A 27,535-nucleotide genomic window follows, 5' to 3' on the forward strand; every position below is an offset into this window, starting at 1 on the left:
GATTTCGCTCTTTCACTGCACAGTTCTATGTGATATCGTTCACAGGCTTCGTTACACAGTTAACATACACATGTTGTGGTTGGGTTGTGATAAGTTTTGTTTTTGCAGATTAGATGATGAAAGCCGTGATTAGAAAGTGTAGTTTCGACATGTCGCTGTTCGAACTTTGGTGCTGTCCATGAGCGGTTCGTCATTGCTTCGGTGCCATATTTTTTCTCGTTTGCCCTCCTTGATATTCAGTTGCTTTCTGGAAGCCCTGGTGTGTGGCATAATATATCGAAGTATGATGTCTTCAATTAGGAACGTCTCACTCGGTAGCAGGTACACCAGTCTAGGTTTTGTTGTCTATGAGAGACCTAGTGCTCTTTTTAGATAAGTCGATTTTACCTTTTCTAGTGTTTCTAGATTTTTTTTCTGTCAGGTGGTCCCATATAACCTCCATCTCATAGGCCAGGATTGGCAAGATTTTTGTGTTGAATAATTTCATGGCTGTTTCTAGACTGAGTAGGCGGATGTTTTTGATGTCCTGTATTGCTATTATTGCTTGGGCTGCACGTTCTGTTGTATGTTTTGTGAAGCATTTGGCTGTTGGTTGCAATGTCACTCCTAGTTATTTAAAGTCTGATGAGATTTTTATTTTTTGTCCTCTGATGCTGATTTCCGCCTTCTTGGGTGTTTTGCCTCCTTTTTTGAAAATTACCATTTCTGTCTTTGTTATGTTTATCTGTAGTTTGTGTTCCCTGCACCATTTGTCTATTTTTTTCAATGATTCTCTGCAGCTTCTGTATATCTGTTGAACTTAAGGCTATGTCGTCAGCGTATGCATACGCATATACATATACATCGTCTTCACTTTCTCCAGTTCGGAGTACTTCAGTGGCAAGAATGTATAGCAAAGGGCTCATTGGGTCACCCTGTAAGACTCTGTTCGATTGCAGAACGGGGTTCGAAAAAGAGAGGTTGTCTGATATTGTGATTAAGTTGTATTCGAGGATTGACTTGATTATTCTTGCCCATACACTATCTTCTCCCATTGTGTTTTCCAGTTTTCGGTTATGAGATCTCTTTCCAGTAGGTCTAAGGCTTTGGTAAAGTCTATGAACACTGTGTAGAACATTTGCTTCTTTTGTAGCGCTTCATCGATGTTGTTTAGAAGAAGCCTGACTGCCGTAAGTGTTGATCTTCCAGATCTGAAACCCATTTGTCGTTCTGGGAGATGACTGTCCGCAGAGGCTTGGATTTTTTGTGTAATTATCTTTGAAAACATCTTGAATTGAGGTTTTTCTAGGGCTATGCCTCTGTACTTCTTTGGGTCCATTGGGTCTCCTCTACCTTTGTAGAGAACTTTTATTGTCGAGTGTCTCCGTTGTGTCGGAATTCTTCCAAGTTCCAGGCATTTGTTAAATAGTTTGGTCCATATGTGTTGGAGAGCCTCTTTTGCATCTTTTATATGTTCATTATGGGTCGACAGAAGTGTCCGATCCCACGCGTCGGCTTTGACTCGTGACGTAAGGGTTTTGTCGTGTGTAACATCATGACGGCGCGGAGTTTGGTTTGAGTGTGGCTGTCTCCAGTTCTGTTATATCTTATTTTATTTACTTTTCTGATCTGTTCGTTCTATCTCGTGAGATTTTTTTTTTTAATTTAAAAACACTTATTACTTATTTTAATTATCTGTTTCCTCGAATTTCTGTTTTAGTTTATTATATTTATCTTTCTGATCTGTTCGTTCTATCCCGTGAGATTTTTTTTAAAAAGACAAACACTAATCAGCTACTGAAGCATCTTTATCTTCTATGGTTTGCAGGGGTTACGACCCTGGGGAAGTGGGTGGGTATTCATGCATGGCTGTCTTCACTTACACGTTGTAGCTACGCAAGGCGTCTAAATTTGTTTATATTTATTTTGCCCCCCACCCAAAACACCCCATTTCCCGCGCTTGTCCCGTTAATGTCATTAGGCTTCTTGTGGAAAGTGTGTGTGTTTGTTTTTGTTTCCGCCATATTTGTGACATCATGGGTCAAAGCAGACGGGTGGGATCAGACGCTTCCGTATTTCCGTTCATTATATATATTTTTGGGTCCTGTTCCTTTCTTGTTCTTCAGTGCTTTTATTACTTCTTTCACATCTTCTTCATTTAGAGGTTCCCATATATTGTCTTTTTCTTTAGTTTGATGTTGTTTCTCTTTCTTTGGGGGTGTTTTAATTCCTCGTTTGTTCGGTATCTTACTGAAGTGGTCTTCCCATTCCTTCATGTCTATATTTGGTGTATGAGCCATTTTTCTTGGTCTTGCTGCTATGTATGGGTCTTTCTCTGCTTCATCCACTTCTCTTTTTGCCTCTCTTTCTATGTATTCTTTTTTCTTCTCTTCTATTAGTTTTTTGTAGATTCTCCTCTCTTCTGCGTACAGTTTGTATGTTTCCTTGTCGTGCTGGTTTCTTAATCTGTGGAGCGTTCCTAGAACAGTGTTCCTTTTGCTGTAGCATTCAGCATCAAACCATCTTTTTGCTGTCCTTGTTTTTGGGTTTGTTTGTATCACTGAATTTTTTAGGAGGTCTTCTATTTGGTCTGTTGCTTTTTCAAGGTCTCCTTCCTCTATTACAGTTTCTATATGTGTTAATTGTTCTTGCTGGTTTGTTAATTTTTCTGTATCAATTTTTCTTTGTGTGATTTGGTGGGTCTTTCTTACTGGTGGTAACGTGACGATATTTATTTTTATCTTCATTGGAATATGCTTTCGTATAGGAGTAATGGAGTCATGCCGTTTGGTTGAATACTTCCTTCTATTTCTCCTCTTGTTAATACGATATCAATGGTGCTTTTCCCATTGTGGCATATGTATGTAAGTATCTGTCTATCGTTAAGTAGGGTGATACCATCTTCTTCTAGGGTTTCAATGACTAGTTTTGTTTTATAGTTTTCTGAGTCTATTCTGCAGTTGAGATCGCCTGCAATAATGGTGGGTTTGCTGTCGCAATGTTTGATGAGCGTGACTATTTCGTCAATTATTTATACAGCATTTGTGTGCAGTTTAAAATAGGCTGCAGTTATATTTATGTTTGCTGCTTCTACTAGCATACTATTTTCTTGTTTTATGATTTTTTTGGTGTTGGTCATCCAGGGTTTCAGTAGGTTAGATATTCCTCCCATGGGTTGTCCTCTTTCTCCCTTCTTTGCCATTAGGTGATGATTGTAGAAATCTGTATGTTGCCAGCTGTCTATCAGGAAGGTTTCTGTTAGAATTGCCAGATCTGAGTTTTGCAGAATGTCTGTTGGTGTTAGATTAAGAGCACTTTTTACTCCCTCTGTATTCCACAAGACTGCTTTTATTTCTTGCTCTTCTGGTTTTCTTCTTAGTGGAGTTGAGCTCTGCTCCCTCTTACATTGATCGTCTTGGGAAACGAAATCGACGTACTTTTATGTTTTCTGGCCAGAATTCTGGTTCTTGTGTGATTTGTAGCTTTTCAAACGGAATGCCTACTTTGAAAGCTTTTTTGTCGCCCAATGTGCGCAGTTCTTCACATTCTAGTCGTCCCATTTTATTCTTATTACTTATTTTATGTATCTTCATTATCCCCATATTATATGTACATATGATTCATACTGTGTACGTAGTTTGTCAAAAGAAATATTTTCATTCATGAAATACCCCCCGCCCCCCCCCCCCCCCCCGCCCCCCCCCCCCCCCCCCCCGCCCCAAATGAACCATGGACCTTGCCGTTGGTGGGAAGGCTTGTGTGCCTCAGCGATACAGATAGCCGTACTGTAGGTGCAACCACAATGGAGGGGTATCTGTTGAGAGGCCAGACAAACATGTGGTTCCTGAAGAGGGGCAGCAGCCTTTTCAGTAGACAGTCTGGATGGTTGACTGATGTGGCCTTGTAACACTAACCAAAACAGCCTTGCTGTGCTGGTACTGCAAACGGCTGAAAGCAAGGGGAAACTACAAGCCATAATTTTTCCCGGGGGCATGCAGCTTCACTGTATGGTTAAATGATAATGGCGTCCTCTTGGGTAAAATATTCTGGAGGTCAAATAGTCCCCCATTCGGATCTCCAGGCGGGGACTACGCAGGAGGACATTGTTATCAGGAGAAAGAAAAGTGGCATTCTACGGATCGGAGTGTGGAATGTCAGATCCCTTAATCGGGCAGGTAGGTTAGAAAATTTAAAAAGGGAAATGCATGATTATATGATAGCGGAACAAACACTGGTAGCAGTTACTTCTGTAAAATATCTGGGAGTATGCGTGCGGAACGATTTGAAGTGGAATGATCATATAAAATTAATTGTTGGTAAGGCGGGTACCAGGTTGAGATTCATTGGGAGAGTCCTTAGAAAATGTAGTCCATCAACAAAGGAGGTGGCTTACAAAACACTCGTTCCACCTATACTTGAGTATTGCTCATCAGTGTGGGATCCGTACCAGATCGGGTTGACGGAGGAGATAGAGAAGATGCAAAGAAGAGCGGCACGTTTCGTCACAGGGTTATTTGGTAACCGTGAGAGCGTTGCGGAGATGTTTAACAAACTCAAGTGGCAGACTCTGCAAGAGAGGCGCTCTGCATCGCGGTGTAGCTTGCTCGCCAGGTTTCGAGAGGGTGCATTTCTGGATGAGGTATCGAATATATTGCTTCCCCCTACTTATACCTCTCGAGGAGATCACGAATGTAAAATTAGAGAGATTAGAGCGCGCACGGAGGCTTTCAGACAGTCGTTCTTCCCGCGAACCATACGTGACTGGAACAGGAAAGGGAGGTAATGACAGTGGCACGTGAAGTGCCCTCCGCCACACACCGCTGGGTGGCTTGCGGAGTATAAATGTAGATGTAGGATAGGTTAAAGTTAGATATAGTGGGAATTAGTGAAGTCTGGTGGCAGGAGGAACAAGACTTTTGGTCAGGTGAATACAGGGTTATAAATACAAAATCAAATAGGGGTAATGCAGGAGTAGGTTTAATAATGAATAAAAAAAATAGGAGTGCCTGTAAGCTACTACAAACAGCATAGTGAACACATTATTTTGACCAAGATAGACACGAAGCCCATGCCTACTACAGTAGTACAAGTTTATATGCCAACTAGCTCTACAGATGATGAAGAAATTGATCAAATGTATGATGAGATAAAAGAAATTATTCAGATAGTGAAGGGAGGCGAAAATTTAATAGTCATGGGTGACTGGAATTCGATAATAGGAAAAGGCAGAGAAGGAAACATAGTAGGTGAATATGGATTGGGGGGAAGAAATGAAAGAGGAAGCTGCCTGGTAGAATTTTGCACAGAGCATAACTTAATCATGGCTAACACTTGGTTCAAGAATAATGAATGAAGGTTCTATACATGGAAGAACCCTGGAGATACTAGAAGGTATTAGATAGATTATATAATGGCAAGACAGAGATTTAGGAACCAGGTTTTAAATTGTAAGACATTTCTAGGGGCAGATGTGGACTCTGCCCACAATCTATTGGTTATGAACTGTAGATTAAAACTGAGGAAACTGCAAAAAGGTGGGAATTTAAGAAGACGGGACCTGGATAAACTGAGTAAACCAGAGGTTGTATAGAGTTTCAGGGAGAGCATAAGGGAACAATTGACAAGCATGAGGGAAAGAAATACAGTAGAAGAAGAATGGGTAGCTTTGAGGGATGAAGTAGTGAAGGCAGCAGAGGATCAAGTAGGTAAAAAGACGAGGGCTAGTAGAAATCTTTTGGTGACAGAAGAAATATTGAATTTAATTGACGAAAGGAGAAAATATAAAAATGCAGTAAATGAAGCAGGCAAAAAGATATACAAACGTCTCAAAAATGAGATTGACAGGAAGAGCAAAATGGTTAAGCAGGGATGGCTAGAGGACAAATGTAAGGATGTAGAGGCACATATCACTAGGGGTAAGATAGATACTGCCTACAGGAAAATTAGAGAGACCTTTGGAGAAAAGAGATCCACTTGTATGAATATCAAGAGCTCAGATGGAAACCCAGTTCTAAGCAAAGAGTGGAAAGCAGAAAGGTGGAAGGAGTATATAGAGGGTCTATACAAGGGCGATGTTCTTGAGGACAATATTATAGAAATGGAAGAGAATGTAGATGAATATGAAATGGGAGATATGATACTGCGTGAAGAGTTTGACCGAGCACTGAAAGAGCTAAGTCGAAACAAGGCCCCGGGAGAGGACAACATTCCATTAGAACTACTGACAGCCTTGGGAGAGCCAGGCCTAACAAAACTCTACAATCTAGAGAGCAAGACGTATGAGACAGGCGAAATACCCTCAGACTTCAAGAAGAATATAGTAATTCCAATCCCAAAGAAAACCGGTGTTGACAGATGTGAAAATTACTGAACTATCAGTTTAATAAGCCATGGCAGCAATATACTAACACAAATTCTTTACAGACGAATGGAAAAACTGGTAGTAGCCGACCTCGGGGAAGATCAGTTTGGATTCCGTAGAAATGTTGGAACATGCAGAGGCAATACTGATCCTACGACTTTCTTAGAAAATAGAGTAAGGAAAAGCAAACCTACGTTTCTAGCATTTGTAGACTTAGAGGAAGCTTTTGACAATGTTGACTGGAATACTCTCTTTGAAATTCTGAAGGTGGCAGGGGTAAAATACAGGGAGCGAAAGGCTATTTACAATTTGTACAGAAACAATATGTCAGTTATAAGAGTTAAGGGGCATGAAAGGGAAGCAGTGGTTGGGAAGGGAGTGGACAGGGTTGTAGCCTATCCCCCATGTTATTCCGTCTTTATATTGAGCAAGCAATAAAGGAAACAAAAGAGAAATTCGGAGTTGGAATTAAAATCCATGGAGAAGAAATAAAAACTTTGAGGTTCGCCGATGACATTGTAATTCTGTCAGACACAGCAAAGGACCTGGAAGAGCAGCTGAACGGAATGGACAGTGTCTTGAAAGGAGGGTATAAGATGAACATCAACAAAATCAAAATGAGAATAATGGAATGTAGTCGAATTAAGTCGGGTGATGCTGAGGGAATTAGATTAGGAAATGAGACACTTAAAGTAGTAAGGGAGTTTTGCTATTTGGGGAGCAAAATAACTGATGATGGTTGAAGTAGAGAGGATATAAAATGTAGACTGGCAATGGCAAGGAAAGCGTTTCTGGAGAAGAGAAATTTGTTAACATCGAGTATAGATTTAAGCGTCAGGAAATCTTTTCTGAAAGTATTTGTATGGAGTGTAGCCATGTATGGAAGTGAAACATGGACAATAAATATACAAGAAGAGTATCGAAGCTTTCGAAATGTGGTGCTACAGAAGAATGGTGAAGATTAGATGGGTAGATCACCTAACTAATGAGGAGGTATTGAACAGAATTGGGGAGGAGAGGAGTTTGTGGCACAACTTGACTGGAAGAAGGGATCGGTTGGTGGGGCATGTTCTGAGGCATCAAGTGATCACCAATTGAGTATTGGAGGGCAGCATGGAGGGTAAAAATTGTAGAGGGAGACCAAGAGAGGAATACTTTAAACAGATTCAGAAGGCTGTAGTTTGCAGTAGGTACTGGGAGATGAAGAACCTTGCACAGGATAGAGTAGTATGGAGAGCTGCATCAAACCAGCCTCTGGACTGAAGACTACAACAACAACAACAATGAAATAACTTTGTGTACACAATCTGACCATAACCTACAGTAATCTTTTAACGTTATGACACGATTACAGAATCGGAGTAGCTTGAAGAGTTATAGCTATTACTGTGCGTAGGTCTTTACCACATCAGATGCATTTTCAAAAGAATATAACTTCATCCATTCACCATAAATCATTTTGTACCAGAGGAAGATTGGTGATTGTCGTTAACAAGTTTCGCAAGAGAGGAAATTTCCCATGCTCTTCTGAGCTGGATGATGCAAGTTACACCTGCAGAGATTCTACCCTATATGAGTGAGCTTGCTGTATGGTCTATGGCCAACCTTTCACCTTGTTTCCATTCAACTAATACAGCTAAGAAAGCCAACTTCGATTCTTTGCCATCTCTACAGCAAATCTCATGTGTAGGTGTAACGTTTATGTGGTCAATGAACTGCTGCAGCACACTATTGTCCTGCAGCCAAGTTAAAATGCATGTTCTTCATGATTGAAGATTCCTGGTAAATGGAGTGGAGCTGTGTTGAAATCCTCCATGAAAAAATTAGCAGCTGGTGACAACAGGAAAGATATTGGTGTTCTGTCAGTTATGAAATGATTGGCCAGTAAATCTTTCTTCTACTGGTTCTTTGATAAATAGGAAGGAAATCGTGAAGCTGACTCTGGCTTCACCCAGGCTGTTCTTAGCTGCTTTTAGGTTCTTGAAACATTTTAGAATTCTTGGCATTTTCACAGTGGCAAATTGTAAGTGTCAATAATTGACTTACGTGCAAGGTTGGTGGATGCATACTGACCTATATGTTTTTTGCAATGCTACAGTGAGAAAGTTAAATCTGGTCTTGAATGGGCGCCACATCAGTCCTGGCTTCCAGCCCCGAAGAAAAATTAAATGGAAATGTTGTAACCTGTAAAAGATCTCTGCCTGAGGGTCCTAGTGATTTCGCACATTGCAGCAGTTATGTTAAGCAGCTTATGTGGAGTATTGCTGAGCTGAAAAAGCATGTCAGAAACTGGAAAAAGTGTTAACACATTGGAGTTTTATAGTCATTGTTTTAAACTGCTGAGAATCTGTTTGAAATTAGATTGTGGGGAAACTGTAACAGAGACACAGGTCATACACTCAGCAGTTCACAGTAGCAGGTGTTTGTCAAAGGAAACTCACAGATGAACGATCCTGAAGTTTACTGTCTGTTTTGAATGGCACTACAAGTCGCACTAAGCAGCAAGTGCAAATGTAATCTGTGTGCACTGGGGGGGGGTTTGCATTTTGTGTGATGTCTTGACATTATAAGCCAAACAATATGGTGTGTTCCTTGAGCATAAAAGTGGAAGCCTTACTAGTGTTGAAAATGTCAGATATTGCCTTGGAGGTAGCTGAAGGTGGATGATAGGGACTGTCGTCAAGAGCTTGCTATTTTATCTAAGGGCTCTGTCACAAGAGACTTCATAAATATCTCTACATCATATTCTTTAAGTAAAACAATGTGGGGTGGTACTTGTCTCAAGTCAAATATCTTCAGTGTCATTTCTGATACTTTATGACCTAATTATTCAAATTGTGTGTTTGTTGCAGTTTGTCACTTTTGCGTATCTGTGGCAGTATCTGGAAAACATGCCACAATAGTTTCCAAGAAGCCTTGGGAACTGAAGTTGTGCCCTCACTGCGAACGATTCATGTTGAACACCCGAGTGTCGAGGTGCAGAGTCTGCACGTTGACAAGAGAATGTGGTATAACATTGTTAATAGTCATGTTTTTAATTGTGGAAGAAGGTAGGTGGATCAATGATTTTTAATTAAATTGTGGGACAAGATAAGTGGATCAATGTTTAATAAATATATCAAATATGTTACTCTATTTTTAATAAACATTGATCCACCTACCTTCCCTGTAATTTAACTAAAATCATTGATCCTTTTACTCAGTGTGCCTTGACAGTTTGGCATTCAGTATGTATCACCCGCAGTGAGGGTGCTACTTTGATACCCAAGGTGTCTTGGAAATTACCCATGACACAATGAGTGTGGATGATTGGGGCATGTGCCAACATAAAATTCCTCTGATCAAGAATGAATATTTTTGGCAAAACTGTTAGGGCTCAAAGGTAATTGTACCAAATGCCTCTTAGAGATTCTAATACTTTGTACACAAGATGAATTTAGGAAGTATGATGCTGGAAAACCTTAAAATGATGTACATACCAACAAAATGTCTGTTGTATGTGGTATGCAATTTTCATAGCAACAGCTGAACTGTTATCAATTTTGACAATTCCCAGTGATATTTTGGACCGGAGAGGCATGGCAAAGTTGTTATACATTGTTTTGAATGACTTGTAGGAACGATAGACCTGCTGATTGTATACCATATTCCATTTCAAAGGTTGTGAAGTTTTCCTCACTTCCTCTGGTTTTAAACTGATTTCTGTAGTAAGTTTTTAAATTTGTTCGTAGTGATTTTTTGAAAAAATGTATGTCACTCAAAAGTGCTCTTTATAGTCATGTTCTTCTGTACTAAAAACTGTAGCAGTAGTAGTAGGTGTACTTTATGGTACATTTCCACTTCTGTAAATATTCAAATAGCAAAGTGAAACAAAGAGAACAGGAAATAACAAGACGTAGTGAGATGTAAGTGTAACTTCACACATGTACATACTGTTGGTGGGTATATAAGTGAATGGGTTGCAATTCACTCTCCCATGTAGAATGACCACTGGAGTACGTTTAGTGTTGTTCATATTTACATATTTAGTGGTGTTACCCGGCCTGTTAGGGTATATAAGGAGCATGAACAGCTTCACTTGTTGATTGATCAATGTGAAGGACATGGAGATGCTGTGTACTCGTGTGAGACCATGTTATCAGCACCTGGCAGTTTGAAAGGGGTCTCACTGTGGGTCTCCATTTTGCTGGCTGGTTGACTCGTGCGATATCGAGACTTTTGGAAGCATTCTGGTGTGACATTGGCCTGGTGTTGGACTGCGTGGGAACCTGAGGGCAGACATACTCAAGGTTCTGGTTAACCATGTCTGACTACCACAAGGGAGGATCATAGTATTGTGCACCAAGTGCCTTGTAACCCCTTCACATCTGCACTTACCATCTGAAACAAGTAATGAATTCTTTGCAACATTCTGTCTTCCCACTCCATTAGTCAAAAACTAGCAGCAGCCAAAGTAGAGAATTACTGTCCCATGTGTAGGCTGCTATAAACACCACAGCACAAACAGCTGCGTTTTGTATGGTGCCATGACATGGAAGTGTGGTTTGATAAATGATATCATGTTGCGTTCAGTGATAAATTGTGGTTCTGCACTATCACGGATGACCATAGTCAGTGAGTATGGCAGTGACCTGGGGAGAGGCATAGCAGTGTTACGCCTGGTGTCATGGTATAGGGAGCCATCAGGTGTGATTTCTGGTCATGGATGGTAGTGGTTGAGGGATCTCTCGTGATAAATAAAGATACATCATGGACATCCTGCATCTTCATGTCACTTGTTGTGCAACAATATTGTGGGCCATTTTTCAACAGCACAGTGGTACAGTGATCTTCCACAAATGAGAGCGTGTCTATGAAATGAAATGTTTGCGTGGTGTTGAGGTATTCGCATGACTGGTGTGATCTCTGAAAGAATTACGGGTGGGACTAGATTGGATGTCAACTCAGTCCCAATGCCAGTATCTAGGATATCGAGGCCCAGTTACAACATTTAAAGGAGAGGATACAACAGGTTTCCCAGCCAAATCAGTTCATGCATACAGGTTGGAGGGACTGCCAAATCATTGATAAGTGGGTCATACCTCTTCCGGATGCTTGACTTATTTTGTCAAGCAGTCTGTATTCACTGAGATGACAAAAATCAAGGCTTAATGATACGCACATATGCAGATAACAATAGTATCCCATACACAAGGTATAAAAAGAGCAGTGCATTGGTGGAGCTATCATTTGCACACAGGTGATTTATGTGACATGATTATGGCCACACAGCAAGAATTAAGTCTTTGAACATGGAATGGTAATTGGTGCTAGACTCGCAGGACATTCCATTTTGGAAATAGTAGGGAATTCAGTATTATGACCAAATTTCAAGCATTATCTCGTACCATAGACAACACAGTGGCAGACAGCCTCCATTTAACAATAGAGAGCAGCGGCATTTGCGTAGAGTTGTCCATGCTAACAGACAAGCAACACTGCATGAAATAGCTGCGGGAATCAATGTACAATGAATGTAACCATTAGGTCAGTGTGGCAAAATCGAGCATTAATGGTCTTTGGCAGCAGGCGACTGATGTGAGTGCTTTTGCAAACAGCATGATATCATATGCAGTGCCTCTTGTGGTCTCATGACTGTATCGGTTGGACACCAGATGACAAGGAAACCATGACCTGGTCACACGAGTCCCAATTTCAGTTGGTAGGAGCTAATGGTAGGGTCAGTGTATGACACAGACCCCATGAAGCCATAGACCCAAGTTGTCAACAAGGCATTGTGCATGCTTGTGGTGGCTTCTTAATCATGAGAGTTGTGGTTCACATGGTATGGACCAGATCCTCTGCTCCCACTGAACTGATCATTGACTGGAAATGGTTATGTTTGGTGATTGGGGACCATTTGTAGCCATTTACGTACTTCCTGTTGCTGAACAACAGTGGAATTTTTCTGGATGCCAATGCGTCATGTCACTGGGCCTCAGTTGTTCGCTATGGGTTTGAAGAACATTCTGGACAATTGAAGCAAAAGATTTGGCCACCCAGATCACTCAACGTGAATCCCATTGAACATTTATGGGATATAATCGAGAGGTCAGTTCATACAAAAAAATCTTGTGCCTGCAACACTTTTGCAAGTGTGGACAGCCACAGAGGCTCATGGGGTTTCCAATGACTTGTTGAGTCCATGCTACATTGGGTAGTAGCACTAAATCGGCCAAAAGGAAGTCCAAGCAATATTGGGAGGTATCCCATGATTTTTGTCACTTCAGTTTATGTGCCACCACGCAGCACCTTGTGAGTGGTTCAAGATTTTAGTATTTTGCCTGCAATGTCAGCAACTCCATTGAAGTTTTCATTTTGAAGATAAAGAATTTATTTTCTTCTATTCACTGACTAAAACTGGTTGTTTGTTGTGCTGCTCTTTGCATATGCTGGAGTCCTGTTTTTACCAATATTTTTTATCCACCTGCTGGTAGATTTTTCGGGCATCTTGTTTTTTGATGCAGCACAAATAATATTTTTCTTTTTTTTTTCAGATTTGGATCACACTGCAGATGTACAGTAAGTACATATTAATTATATGTAAAGTAATTCCATAAGCATGTAGCTAAAGTATAAGTTCCTCTGAAATGCTGAGTCATGGAATGCACCACATTAGGGAATGTCATGTGTTCTATTTGGAAAGGAAAAAAGAAAAAGAATCCTAGATAATGGACCAAAGATGTCATAAGCCCATTATTTTAAAAATGGCATAAACATTAATCAACAACATTGGAAGTATACTCTTCCTATCATAGACTGGAAATAATGGAGTTGTAGAATAAAGACCAGAAGATCTTGTGCAACTACAGTTTGAAGATATGTAATATAACTACGCAACATACGTGGCTGCAACACGATTGGTATTCACAGTAAACGTGAGATTCCAATGCGATGGCTGTAATGACAGAAGCTGTATGGCAGCATCTGTGCACCTATCCAGTGACATTCCATTACTGTAACTGAATGCAAGCCCTTCCAGTGGCATGTATGTAGTCACGCGACACCAGACAACAAAATGGCCACTTTGGTCACATGCAGCTTTAGTGTCATTCGACAGGCAATGGATACTGCTGTGTGGCTTGTCACTACAGCTATTGGATTGTAATTGCACCTTAAAGTTGATTGTCAAGATTGCTAGGAGGGTGGCCGGCCGGAGTGGTCATGCGGTTCTAGGCACTACAGCCTGGAACCGCGAGACCGCTGCGGTCGCAGGTTCGAATCCTGCCTCGGGCATGGATGTGTGTGATGTCCTTAGGTTTCTTAGGTTCAAGAAGTTCTGAGTTCTAGGGGACTGATGTCCTCAGAAATTGAATCCCATAGTGCTCAGAGCCATTTGAACCATTTTGATAGGAGGGTGGAATGAATTTTTCCTGCACAATATTTAAAATGTTGATAAACATACAAACATAATTGAAAGCGGAAATGCATTATATATTTTAACATCGAAAATACACCCCTACATGGTGGGTGAGAGAATCCTTGCCAGTGACTCCTGGGTAGCAAGAAAGGAACACAGTGAGAAGGGCAGCTGAGAAAGTGGTAGCAGGGGAGAAGATGAAATGGATGGAGGAGTGGACAAAAATGATGATGAGGGCAGTGAGGGTAGTGGGAAGGCTTGGTTAACAGTAAGAAGAGGTGCATGATGGAAAATGTCAGGATGATCACTAAAGAAGGAAAGTAAGTTAAGGTATTAGCTAAAAGTTCAAAGTCAGTATTATGTACTCACATTGTCTCTATACACACTCCTATCATTTTAATATTATTTGTCATATTGAAATTATTATTTCTAAGGTAACTGTAATGTAAAAAAAGTACTGTGTGTCAAGCATGGTCTGATGTAAGAGAGATCAGATCAGATTAAATAACTGAAATAAAAGCCAATGGAAATATGAAATGGACATGAGCAACCTGGGGATGTAAATCAACAGATATCAAAATGAGCCTAACATGGATAGAAGTAGAGGAGCTATAAAGTGTGTGAAAGCACGGTAGGCAGCTGGACTCAATAAAATACATGTGCAAATAGTGAGAGCAGCTGGCATTGTTGGATTGCAGTAGTTTTGTGAGGTCATGAGAACAGTATGGAAGGCAGTAACTGAAGAAAGAAAAAAAAAAGGAATCAAAGGTATTTGAGAAGATCTTGGAAAAAAGCATGTGGTAGGTAGTAGACTAACAGAGGAACATTATGGATTTACACCAGGAAGGTTGACAGTGGATCTGAGTTTTAGTGTAAGCCAGCTACAAGAGACTATGGATGTGGTAAGTGTGGAAGAAAGCAGGCTCTTGGAAACCCATAAGAAAAAGGTGATTGGAAGGCTGATTATGATGAGAATAAAGGAAAAATTTCAGAGAGGTGTGTGTTACTTAAAAATCTTAACTATAATCTAGCCATAGGACCCTCTAACAAAACAAAGTGTGCTCAATAATTGGAAGAAGCGCAGGTCGTAGCTGTCTACACGAGGCTAGCAGAAGTGATCCACAAAACTTCTGTCCAGTATACTTGACATCTATTTGTTGTAGAATCTTAGAACATATTCTGAACTCAAACATAGTAAGGTACTTCAAACAGAATGACGTGCTCTATGCCAACTAGCATGAATTCGGAAAAATATTGATCATGTGAAACCCAACTGTTTTCTGACGTGACATGGATCAAGCGAGTCAGGTACATTTCTGACTTACAAAAAGCGATTGACAGTACCACACCTACACTTAAAGTGTGGTTGTATGGGGTTAAGTGAAATTTGTCACTGGATTGAAGACTTTTATGGTAGGGAAGACGGAGCATGTTATGTTGGATGGAGAGTGGTTGACAGAGGTAGAAGTAACCACGAATGTGCGCCAAGGAGGTGTGTTGAAATCCTTTCTGTTCATGTTATACACTGAAGTGCCAAAGAAACTGGTACAGGCATGCATATTCAAATACAGAGATATGTAAACAAACAGAATGCGATGCTGCTGTCAGCAGTATCTATGTTAGACAACAAGTGTCTGCTGCAGTTGTTAGATCGGTTACTGCTGCTGCAATGCCAGGTTATCAAGATTTAAGTTAGTTTGAGTGTTGGGACAGAGCATCTCTGAGGTAGTGATGAAGTGGGGATTTTCCAGTACGACCATTTCACGAATATACGAATAGCAAGAATCTGGTAAAACATCAAATCTCAGACATCAATGCAGCCAGAAAAAGATCCTACAGGAACGGGACCAACGACGACTGAAGAGAATCATTCAGTGTGACAGAAGTGCAGCCCTTCCACATATTATTGCAGCTTTCAGTGCTGGACCGTCAACAAGTGTCAGTGTGTGAACCATTCAACGAAACATCATTGATATGGGCTTTCGGAGATGAAGGCCCACTCGTGTACCCTTGATGACTGCATGACAAAAGCCTTACACCTTGCCTGGGCCCAGCAACACCGACATTGCACTGTTGACGACTGGAAACGTGTTGCCTGGTCGGATAAGTCTCTTTTTCCAATTGTATTGAGTGGATGGAAGTGTATGGGTATGGAGACAACCTCATGAATCCATGGAACCTGCATGTCAGCAGGGGTCTGTTCAAGCTGGTAAAGGCTCTGTAATGGTGTGGGGTGTGTGCAGTTGGAGTGATATGGGACCCCTGATAAGTCCAGATACAACTTTGACACGTGGCACATTGGACTTGGGCAATTGCAGCAGGAGAAAGCAACACTCCACATGTCCATTGTGCATTCTGGTGGACGTAGGCAATTCTGGCAGGAGAAAGCAACACCCCACATGTCCAGAATTGCTACAGAGTGGCCCCAGGAACACTCTTCTAAGTTTAAACACTTCCACTGGCCACCAAACTCCCAGGCATGAACATTATTAAGCATATCAGGATACCTTGCAACATGCTGTTCAGAAGAGATCTCCACCCTGTCATGCTCTTATGGATTAGTGGACAGCCCTACAGAATTCATGGTGACAGTTCCCTTCAGCACTAATTCAGACATTGAGTCAATGCCACATCATGTTGCAGCACTTCTGCATACTTGGGGGGCCCTACACGATATTAGGCAAGTGTACCAGTTTCTTTGGCCCTTCAGTGTGTATTAATGACATTGCAGTCACTATTGATAGTGACTGCAAATTGTTTAGGTGGTGCAGTTATATGTGAAGTACTGGCTGAAAAAAAAGCTGCACAAGTATTCAGTTGGAGTTGAAAATTTTTAAGTGGTGTAAAGATTGGCAAATTGCTTTAAATGTTCAAAGAAATGAAGTTATGCAACTCACAAAATGAAAGGACATATCGTATGACTAAAAGACCAATGAGTCACAGGTGGAAATGGTCATTTCGTACAAATACCTGAGTGTAACTATTTGTGGGATATGAAATGGAACACTCACATAGGCTCAGTCATATGTAAAGCAAGTGGTAAGAGTCCAGTTTATTAGTAGAATAATAGGGCAGTGCTATCAATTTATATAGAAGGTTGCATAAAAATCACTCGAGCGGCCCATCCTAGAATATTGTTAGAGTGTGCAGGATCCATACCAAATACGACTAACAGGGGACATTGGAAATATACAGAGAAAGGCAACACGCATGGTCACAGGTTGTTTGACCTGTGAGTGTGTGTCACAAAGATGCTGAAGAAATTGAACTGGCAGACTGTTGAAGAGAGATGCAGACTGTCCCAAGAAAACTACTTATGAAGTTACAAGAACAGTCTTTAAATAGTAGTTGTAGGAATATAGTAACAACCCCTACATATTGCACTTGTCGGGATTTTGAGGACAAGATCAGATTAATTACACTGCACAGAGAGGCACTTGAGCAATCATTATTCCTGTGGAATTGAAAGAAGCCCTAATAACTGGTATAATGGGAAGTACCATGTGCAATTGAGTTCAGTGATTCACAGAATAGGGACATAGGTAGAGTAGTGACTTTCACTGTTTATTTCTTGAGAGACTGAAAACTACTCTTGACCTGAAATAAAATCTCATTCACACAACAGCATTCTTATTGGCACAGCTACAATTCGTTCTGCACAATGGTACAAAGTTTGGAGATGATAATGACGTATAGGAATAGTTATGTATACAAAATCGGTGACCCCTCGCACTAAGAATAAAAACAAAACTGTTCTTAATTTCAGATATAACTTCAGAGTAATGCAAATAGCAGCCAGAAGTTCACAAAAACACTAAGAAAATGTGCTGTTAGGAGTGCAGCAAGTCCATGCAAATGTTATATCAAGCATATTACACTCAAATTACACATGCATTGGCAACATGGTTCATGAAGAAAAGGCAGGTGAGCAAGATTCAGGGTCACTGCAAGATAAAAGTTCAAAGAAACATGCTAGGAATAACAAAAATGGATATAGTAAGGAATGAGATGGTAAGAGAAATAGTGAATGAGATGCCATTGCAGGAGACCATAGAAAAGACAAGATGGTATGAATGTGTTAAAAGAATGGGAATTATTAGGGTATCAAGACAGGCTCATGAAATAACAGGACGCAGGAGACCTAGAGAAAGACAGGCAGGGGATTATGTAAGTCTGCAGTCTTTCATATTGGTTGTTATTGATAATAAAAACTTCTGAGTCAATAGAACAAGTCATATCCCACTTCAGACTTCTTCACAGCATGATAGTTAAACCCCTTTGCTGGGATCTTCTTCATGATTCCACCAGTGTCCCTCTACGATTGAACACTATTGAAAGACAGTGTTGCATTAACTTATAAAAGACTACTTTCCCGGTTACTATTGGTGGACAGCCATTTATTGGGTAAATACTGAAAGCATATACTGACTTGTGGTATCCAAAATATTTTTTATTGTGCCACTGTGGTTGTTTCCTGGTAACAGTTTGTTTCTTGCTTGTTGTGACTTGATATTAACTTACTTGATAGCGGGTAGGCACAAAGAAGCCTGTAGCTGTCATCCGTGTTGAAACTGTACTCATTCATCATTAGTATTACTGCTTAATGGACTTTTATTCTATAAACATTAGTTCCTCTGGCAACAATGGTATGTTTTTAAAAATCCATAACCTGGTTATATTCTTCTTGTGCTCCATTTCTGCTGATTTTAGCTTTTGTCTAAAACATGAATGGACTTTGTGTTCTTTAATGTGTCCTTCCAGATCTACAGAAGACCTGACAATACTCTAGGGCACAGTATTTGCAGGAAACCTACTTACATACAGGTATTTAGATACCCCTTTGCATCACCAGCACCCAGTCCAGTAGTAAGCTGCTCTGAGCACTTGGTTTTTTGCAAGCATACCACATTAGTGACAGTAGGCAGTTGTGATCAAAGCTAAATTTTCTTAGAGAAGCATTAATGGCCAATTGCTATGATCTTTCCATAAATAGGGTCTTCAGATTACAACAACAACAACAACAACAACAACAACAACAACAACCACCTGCTGCACGTTCTGTAAGGTTACTGTTTGTGTCTAGAGTAACTGACAGCATAGGCAGATCCATACGGAAGAATGGTTGGAAGACTATGTTCTTCAGTCTACACTAGATGAGACTGTTATCTTGTGTCGACTGAAGAACATAGTCTTTCAACCATTCTTCCGAATACATCTGCCTATGCTGTCAGCATAGGCCTAGCCTACAGCAGATGTGCTTCATAGTCTCTACTCTTTGGGGTTATATGAAGTTATATGAAATGGTGTAAAGGTGTCATTGTTGTCTGGTGAACTCATATCAGTTCCCATTTCTCCAGTATTTTCTTGCAGTTCAGGTGTGGTGACGCTTTAGACAGCTTCGGAAACCAACCCTGGTTTGAAACATGCGGCCAGACACAGCCATGGCCTTCACCCTCTGTCTGCATTGAGGGTAGAGGGCATGGCTGGGTCTGGCACAGTTTGCACCTCTTGATATTTCCCATTTTCCAGTTTTTACATTCCTGCTCAAAATATAAAACAGGAGCTGAAGTAGTTGTGTGCCAGTGAGTACGATCCTCTGATACGGTGCACCAGTTACTCATGTCAGTGGCTGCTCCTTAAGTTCTTATTGAACTGATCCTTCCAGCCCTTTGGATGAGTACCATGAGACCTTCTACTTGTGCTCGCTTCACTATAAAAAATTTGATGAGAAGGTATGCTATTCCTCATCTGACTAATCACATTGGCTTCTATACTGTAAATCTTTGCTTTCTCCAGAACAGTTGCGTGATATGAAATCATCCCATGTATCTCAGCTTCTGTTGGTTGAAGTGTTGTTTCTTAACATCACGGCGATGTAGCATTCAGGTTTCACAATGGTAGAGCAGGGTAAGGACAAAAAGTGCTTGATACACCGTTAATTTGGTGCATAGTATCATACACCATTCATTTTGTGCATAATATCGGAACTTTATTAAGGAACACCCTAATGTGTGAGACATCTAAAAGTAACATGAGCAGTACATTTTCTGTTCTCTGCATCCATTTCCAACAAGAAATTAGTTGGTAATCTAGTTACTAGATAAAGAAAGTGATCTATTTGTTCCAAAATGTGCTGCAAATACAGATACTGAAATCCAGAAAGGCTAGATGTATAGAAATCCAGAAAGGCAGTTCCATTAGCAAGTACCTTCTTTTTTGAGGTTTTGATGATTAGGTGAAAACATTCATATTTGTGTGGCAAGAATATAGCACTGAAACCGGGACAGTAAAAGAATACATTGAAGAGCACGAACACCATACACATTGTAAAACAAAAAGGTAAAATTGGGAATTGCGGAACACCAAGGAGAATGTAACCAGGTTATTGACTTTTAAGAACAAGCACATGCTTGCCAGAGGACATACTATTTGTAAAAGGAAAGTGAGTGAAGCAGTCAAAATAACAAATAACAAATAACAAGTACAATTTCAATAGAGATGATGACTGCAGGCTTCAATCTTTGTGGTTACCATCTATCATAGAAGTAAACGCGGAGCTACAGTAACTGAGGAACATACGGAGACCAGGAAACAAGCAAGGCTGCACAACAATAACAATGTTTTGGGTTTCTCCTTCCCCTCCCCTTCTTCCCCATCAGTATCTGCTTTCAATATGTATGTAATGGATGACATTTCATCAATAGCAGCCAGAAGATGTTTACTCGATAACTACACTTTGTAACTGAGCTGACATGCCTCTAACAGCTGCACCTCTGTTGCTGGGTGAAAAGTAATTGGTGAAAGTAGGCTATTTCAAATGATGATGCTCACACCAGGTTTACAGTTCAAAGCACTTTGATATTAAATAACCTCCTGTTTATGACCAGATTGAGACTCATTCACTGTAATTTAAGCACAGATAAAGGATAAGTCACATACTGCACTTGATTGATGTCCTATAATGATGATTTTTAGATGGCAGTAATTTAACATTGAAATGACAGAAAAGTTTTTGTGTGGAAAGTAAATCATTAACACATTCTCTAATTACTCCTTCAAGTATAACAGTCATATCAACACGAAAATCAGTGAACACAGTAAATAGCATTTAGAAATAACACAGTTCATGATCCAAAACTATCAGCAAAGTTAGCATTACTGAAGATTAACACAGTTCATGAAACTAATATTCCATAGCCAATCATTGTCAAACGGTCACTGTACAAACTCTTGGACATGGAATTTAGATAAAACCTGGCACATTCTTATGACTTGTGATTTGTGCTAACTCTTCTGTGTACATTGCGCAATAATTTTTGAGCACAGAACTTGCTCACATCATACCCTTCCAGAGACTGACGCAAATGGCTCCCAGCAGCCTTCCTTTTATAAGATGACATTGATTAAAAGTATATTTCTCTATTGCTTGCTGGAATTTTACAAGTTACAATTATACGTATGATTCTGAACAAATGAATGGTAAAGAGAGATTCTTCTAAATGTGAACTTTTAGGTACAACAATAATTGATTTTGTACTATGCTGTCTAGTTTGCCAAAATATAGGATTCTACTTCAGTAACAATGTTTTAGATAAAAATTCTATTTACTCTAAAACTAAATGACTGCAAAAGTTGATAACATGTTTGCAGCATCATCTGTCTAGATACTTCAGTTATTTGTGTTTGCTTTTGAACTACTACTTCTGAAAGTTAGCAGTAGATATATGTTTACATAAGAACAGTGGTAATGAAGTTTTATAATACTGATATTTGTAATTAGCACAGTTTCTAGGTAAACTAATCACACCAATGGCCTATAATTAACCAAATGAATGTGATGGATAATAGTAAAGTTGGCTTAGCCCTGAGTTAATAATAAAGATTTTGGGTACCGTACAAATCATAAAAATAACACTATTAGAGATATTTGCAAAAAATAAAATAAATATAGTTTTGGGGGAAGAAAAATGTAGCATGGAAAGAATCCACCTGCTTTGTTATGCCTGTGAAACAGCACAGGTTTTTATAAGTGGATGTGAAACTCTTTCATCAGTATTCAGCCATCCAGGGACAGCAGGGGACTCCTGAAGAAGTCATAGCAGAGGGGTTGAACAGTCAAGCATTGAAACTTGAAGAGGAATAGGACATGGCCTGATGGCTCCGGTGATTTTATCATCAGAGACACATTGATTATTGGGCTGAAAGATTTTGTGAAGAAAAGAGGGCGAGACTGTGACAGGGTGTAGAGGGAAGCATGGTGAGATGACAGGAAAAGTTGGTGAGGTTTACATTCCGAACAGACCCAACCATGAGCTGAAAACTGTAAATGATTGTCAAGACACTGTTTAAGTTATAGCAAAGAAGGTGAAGTAGTTAAAAGCATTGGTTTGAATTCAGACCACTACCTATCACTAAGTTCAAGGTTAGATAAGTGTTTATAAATAAGAACTAATATCACCCAAAAAAGCTGGCCATATAGAAGTTTGTCTGGAGGAAATGATTTCAGTAAGCTTTTGGGAAAAAAACACCTAAGTGTGGGGAACAACTTCAAATAGACAACATTCAGACTGCAGAAGAAACTATTCATTTTAAAAAGAAAATGGAAACATGGTCAGTGGAATGATAAGTGTTAAGAGTTAATTTTAAAGAGACAATGAGCTCAGAATCTGTGGACACAAATAAAAATAAGAACAGGGAAAATTTTATAGAAACTGGGAAATTTGCCTAAAAAGGTCTCAAAAAGATCAGAGTACACCATATAAAAGATAAACTGTCAATTGAACCAGATTTTAAGCAGAACAACTCGAGGGACATTTATTTATAAAATATTAAAAATAGATTAAAGAAGTCCACACACAAAGCTTACAGTTTATAGATCCAAAAACACACAAGACTGCATATAACAAATATTGGGAACTGAAGAATGTTTGTGGATCACTTCAAAGAACTACACAACTATGATCCACCAAAAGAAGAATTTAATTTCTGTAACATAATCAAAATATGATCAGACCAAAGCCACCATCAATAAAGGAATTAGAGAAATTATGAAAAAAACTTTAAAAACAGCATCAAGACTAAACATTATACTCGGAGGTGACAAGTCATGGGCTCATTCCTTGTAAACACAGCCCCCACCCTTATGGAGCCACCACCAGCTTTCACATTGCCTTGTTGACAACGTGGGTCTATGACTAAATGGGGTCTGTGCCACACACTAACCCTACCATCAGTTGTTACCAACTGAAATCTGGACTTGGGTGACTGGGCCATGGTTTTCCAATTGTCTAGGGTCAACCGATGTGGTCACTAGCCCATGAGAGCCGCTGCAGGCGGTGTTGCGGTGTAAGCAAAGGCACTCGCATCAGCCGTCTGCTTCCACAGCCCATTAATGCCACATTTTGCAGCACTGCCCTATCGGATATGTTCATTGTACATTGATTTCTTAAATGGAGGTCGTCGGATACTGTGTAGTCCATGGTGAGAGGTTATGCCTGAAATTTGGTATTCTGAGGACACTCTTGACATTGTGGACTTTAAAATATTGAAGTCCGTAATGATTTCCAAAATGGAACATCCCATGTGTCTAGTACCAACCACCATTCTGTATTCAGTGTCTTAATTCCCTTTGTGCTCCCATAATCACACCAGAAACCTTTTCACATGAATCACTCAAGTACAAATGGCAGCTCTGCCAATGCACTGCCCTTTTATACCTTGTGTACATGATACTACCACCACTTGTATTTGTGTGTTTCACTGTCCTAAGACTTTTGTCACTTCAGTGTAGTTGCTGAATTAGTGACATCTTAGCTCCAACAGAAACTTGGACAACAAATAGCTTACCATTAGAATGAACATTGACACTAATACATCCACAACATAAAAAAGGAAGAAAGCAGATCCTGACCATTATGATGTAAAAGATGTTCTCCATTGCACGTTTGAAGAGTGCTGAAGGAATACTCAACCCGAAACTAAGAGAATATTGAGCAGGATTTAGGAAGGTAAGGTTTTGTCCAGAGCAGATACTAAATCTAAAGAATATTATAGAAATTGAGGAGGTGAAGACAGTGAAATAAGTGATAACTATTGTTGATTTTAAAAAGATATGTGACTCAGTTGATAGAAATGCATTAATCATCATCATAAAGAAATTTGGACATGATAATCAGAGATCTTCAAAAACTTTTAAAAGTTGAAGGAGGAGTTCTAAGGAAACTATGGGAACCGAAAAGTAATAGTAATGCTGAATACAAATTAGGACCAGAGAGCTCTATTTAATAGTGGAAAAGCTAACTGACATATGAGGAAAGGAAGACTATAGTTTTAGGGGCACAAACATTGAATGGAAAGCAAAAGATTGGCAAAGGATATGTCAACTTATTGAATAGCTGCAAAAACTACATAGCTCACTGATATTAACAAAGTTACGGAAAACACGAATTAGAATGGTCATAGTTGATAACAGGATACTTTTTAGAGAAGCAACACAAAAGGCAAGGTTTCAGGAAAGAAAAAAAAATAAGGAAGTGGACCCAGGAAGAAAAGGAACAACAGTCGTGAAGGATGAAGTAAGTCTGGGAGCAGTGAAAATTAAACACAAAGAAGCGAAACCAAAGTTGAATTTTTGTGCCCTCCAAAACGGTTAGTCGATTAACATAGTAACTAAATAAATAAATAAGTGAAGTAAGTTAAGGGATATTCAGAAAGTGCGTAACAAGGGAGTGTTCTGTTGCCACTTTTCATCCCTTCAAAGAATGAAGTTATGAAAGCAAAGAAATAAATAGTAGAGCACAATTGTGAGTCCAGTTTTATCACCTAATGAGGAAGTTATTGAAAATGAAAGTGCACTTATATGCAGTCAATTTACAGCGTTCTTTGTTGGGTTGTACGACTGCATTTTAAGTGTAAAATTTACTTTCGGTGTAGTTTTCTTTATATCGGGCCACTTTGCCAACTTTTTTTTCCAGTGACTGAATTCCACACCTGAAATGCAGAGTCTGATCATCAGCAAGCTACCCATCTGTGGTTACCATAACATCATCTTTAGACTCCAAACATTTTTGCAGCCACAGATTTCTTAATACATGGTTAACAAAGTGAGACAATTACATGTTTAGAGACAGCTTACATAGGGATAACCAATGGGACAGTGAACTTGGACTACCTTTGTACACTGTTGTCATATCCTCTGGTGCATAAGGTGCTAGTTAAGTCAGTTGCTCATAAGTCAGAAGCAGCATGTGCCCAGCTGATGGATGCTGTCATCAGCACCTGACCAGTGTTGTTGCAGTGGTTGATCTCAGAGGTTGTGGTTGCCGAGATTGTTCCCCCACACATCTGCTGCTCTGCATAGCAGCAGTCAAACATCTCAACATAGGACAAGCTTTGGTGTGCCAGGTTACACTGTGGATTCTAAAACTGGAGAGATAACACAGAACCAGGCAGTTGAGAGTTTGCTACCCTTTCAGTAGTGGAAGAGAGGGTGCTCATCTCCAGGCTGAAGCTACAGCCCAGCAGGAGGCCTGCTGGATGAAAGGCACTGAATTCACCACATTGGCCTTGGCACAAAGTGCAGTGCTGCAGCTAGCAGCACTGAAGTCCCCATGGTGGGACTTGCAGTTCCATATAAATTTGTATTTGTTACACACGTAGGCAGCGTGCCGTCACAGGTTCCCCCTTGTAACTGGATGTCTGCTGAATGAATTCATCTGTGAATCAGGGGCTGATTTGGGACCATTGGCTGTTGATGACTTAATTTGTTGTGCTCTTCTTGTTTGCCAGAGCTGTAACACTGTCCAACTTCACCCTTAAGAAGTGCTAGCTAACTTATTTCCCTTTGTCAGATTCCAGAGTGAGCCTTGTAGCAGTGTAAGTCAGTCTTACTTCTTAGTGCAGGGTAACCACAATGATGGCAACTCTCTCCCTGTGACATGTTTTTCCATTGATGCCAGATGGTTCAGTGCCCCATAGTAGGGTGTTTCTCAGCACTCTTACCAGGCTTCTTGTGTTATCAGGAGAAGCATATTTTACCCAGCACAGCGTTTGAAGTGTAGCGACTGAAGCTCACAGTGAAAGCCCCATATAAGATAATGAGATTAAGATCCTGCAAAGAAAATCCAAAACTGCAGTCTGGCGGAGAACTGATCAGCTGTTGCTGCCACAGCCATGTTTCACATTTTGGTAAAGGGGAACAATCACCCCCTTCCATGCTCAACTGTCAGTGATTTTATTATAGTATTAGAAAGTTACTGTTTTACTATTTGAGAGGAATACAGTGAGAAGACTTACCTCTTGCTGTCCAAACACCACTTGCTGTAACCTTTGAGGCAGATTTTCACGCAGGACTATCTTCAGCCAACTGCTTTGACAATAGCTAAATTTCAAGCATGTTGTAGTGGACCGAGGCCTCATTAATAGTAACAAACCTGCACATAAAATCACTTTGATTCTTTCTAAGTTTCTATAACTTGGCCATTAGTGCTCGTTCTTTCCGCGCGCTATACGAGATTGGAATAATAGAGAATTGTGAAGGTGGTTCGATAAACCCTCTGCCAGGCACTTAAATGTGATTTGCAGAGTAGCCATGTAGTTGTAGACTGTTAACATTTATAAATGCAGTCCAGAGACCACTGCTAGTAACTATTCTATATTAGCCTGCTTAAACTATTTTATTTATGCAATGTGTTTGTTGCTTTGGAATGCCTTCTGTACACTTTGGCTTTGTTTTGCTGTTTCTAGACAAAAGTTTGCAGGATGTATACGACCCGGGACAACCAGGAGATCCGGGAAAAACCCGAAAATTTTTTCATCCGGGGGAAAACTGGGAAAACCCAGGAATATTTTAGAATTCTGGGGAATTTTTCATTGTTTTAGTTTTCAATTAAATTTTTGTATCTTTGAATGATAAGAACCGATAGTGTAACAAAGGATATTGCTTTATTTCTCTACTGCAGAATAATACTGTAGCAATAAAACATGAACTAGAGAAAAGAAAATGAAAATAAGACTTAGGTTGCAAAGGAAATGCGCCCTGTACAACATCAAAACACAGTGCTCATACAAGCATCTGCCAACAGCAAAATGTGTCAAAGGCGTTAGGAAGACTGTGCAGTGCCTTATGACAACAAATTGCCTCCAATGAGCGTGACGTCACAACTGCTTACATTAGATTCGTTTGAGGAATTGCGCAGTAGAGTCGTGCACGAGTACCTTCTCCTGCTTCTGGCTGCAGAATGGGGCAGTTAACTGTATAAGCAATAGCAGCAAGCAGCCAGATGCTACCCGGAAACATTTTGCTCACGCGCATAAGCTGGCAGATTAACGCAGGCCCAGATCTAGGGGACGGGTGGCAAACCGGGATATCTGCCCCGGGTGGTAATTCCGCGGGGGAGGGGGGGGGGGAGGGGGCAGATTAATCAGATTCATATTCTCGACGAAAAAGACTGTTTCCCAAAGCGCCTAGCATCCAGCGCACGTTGGTCTATCGATTGCTCATATGATTTTGAAATGGATCCCTGCAGGATTTTGAACATTTTTGAACAAATTCTAAGTTGATTTCTGAATGAATCATAAGTTGATTTTTGAATGCGTGCATAGTATATGGGATGTCTCTGCCAGGGGAATCCCCATCGCATCTGAATAAAGCCGAACTGGTGAATGCCAACCGCTGTTTATATGGTTGACTGGGAATGCGAATGATCCATGTTGTTAGGGTTACTAGCTAAATCCACAGGTTGAGACTACCAGAGTGGAAATAAACGAGTTGCAGGAATAAGAGGTAAGAAAGATTA

At 40.1% G+C, this 27,535-nt stretch overlaps 1 protein-coding gene across 1 annotated transcript in view; it reads left to right on the forward strand.

The window, feature by feature from the left end:
- The window catches only part of LOC124777849 (protein archease-like), a 110,787-nt gene that overhangs the window by 571 nt on the left and 82,681 nt on the right, over window positions 1–27,535 (forward strand). The window contains 1 exon segment of the mRNA XM_047253387.1: window positions 12,877–12,901. Coding sequence (XP_047109343.1) covers window positions 12,877–12,901 — 25 coding nt within the window.

This window comes from Schistocerca piceifrons, chromosome 2, assembly GCF_021461385.2.
Source record: "Schistocerca piceifrons isolate TAMUIC-IGC-003096 chromosome 2, iqSchPice1.1, whole genome shotgun sequence".
Classification (NCBI taxonomy): domain Eukaryota; kingdom Metazoa; phylum Arthropoda; class Insecta; order Orthoptera; family Acrididae; genus Schistocerca; species Schistocerca piceifrons.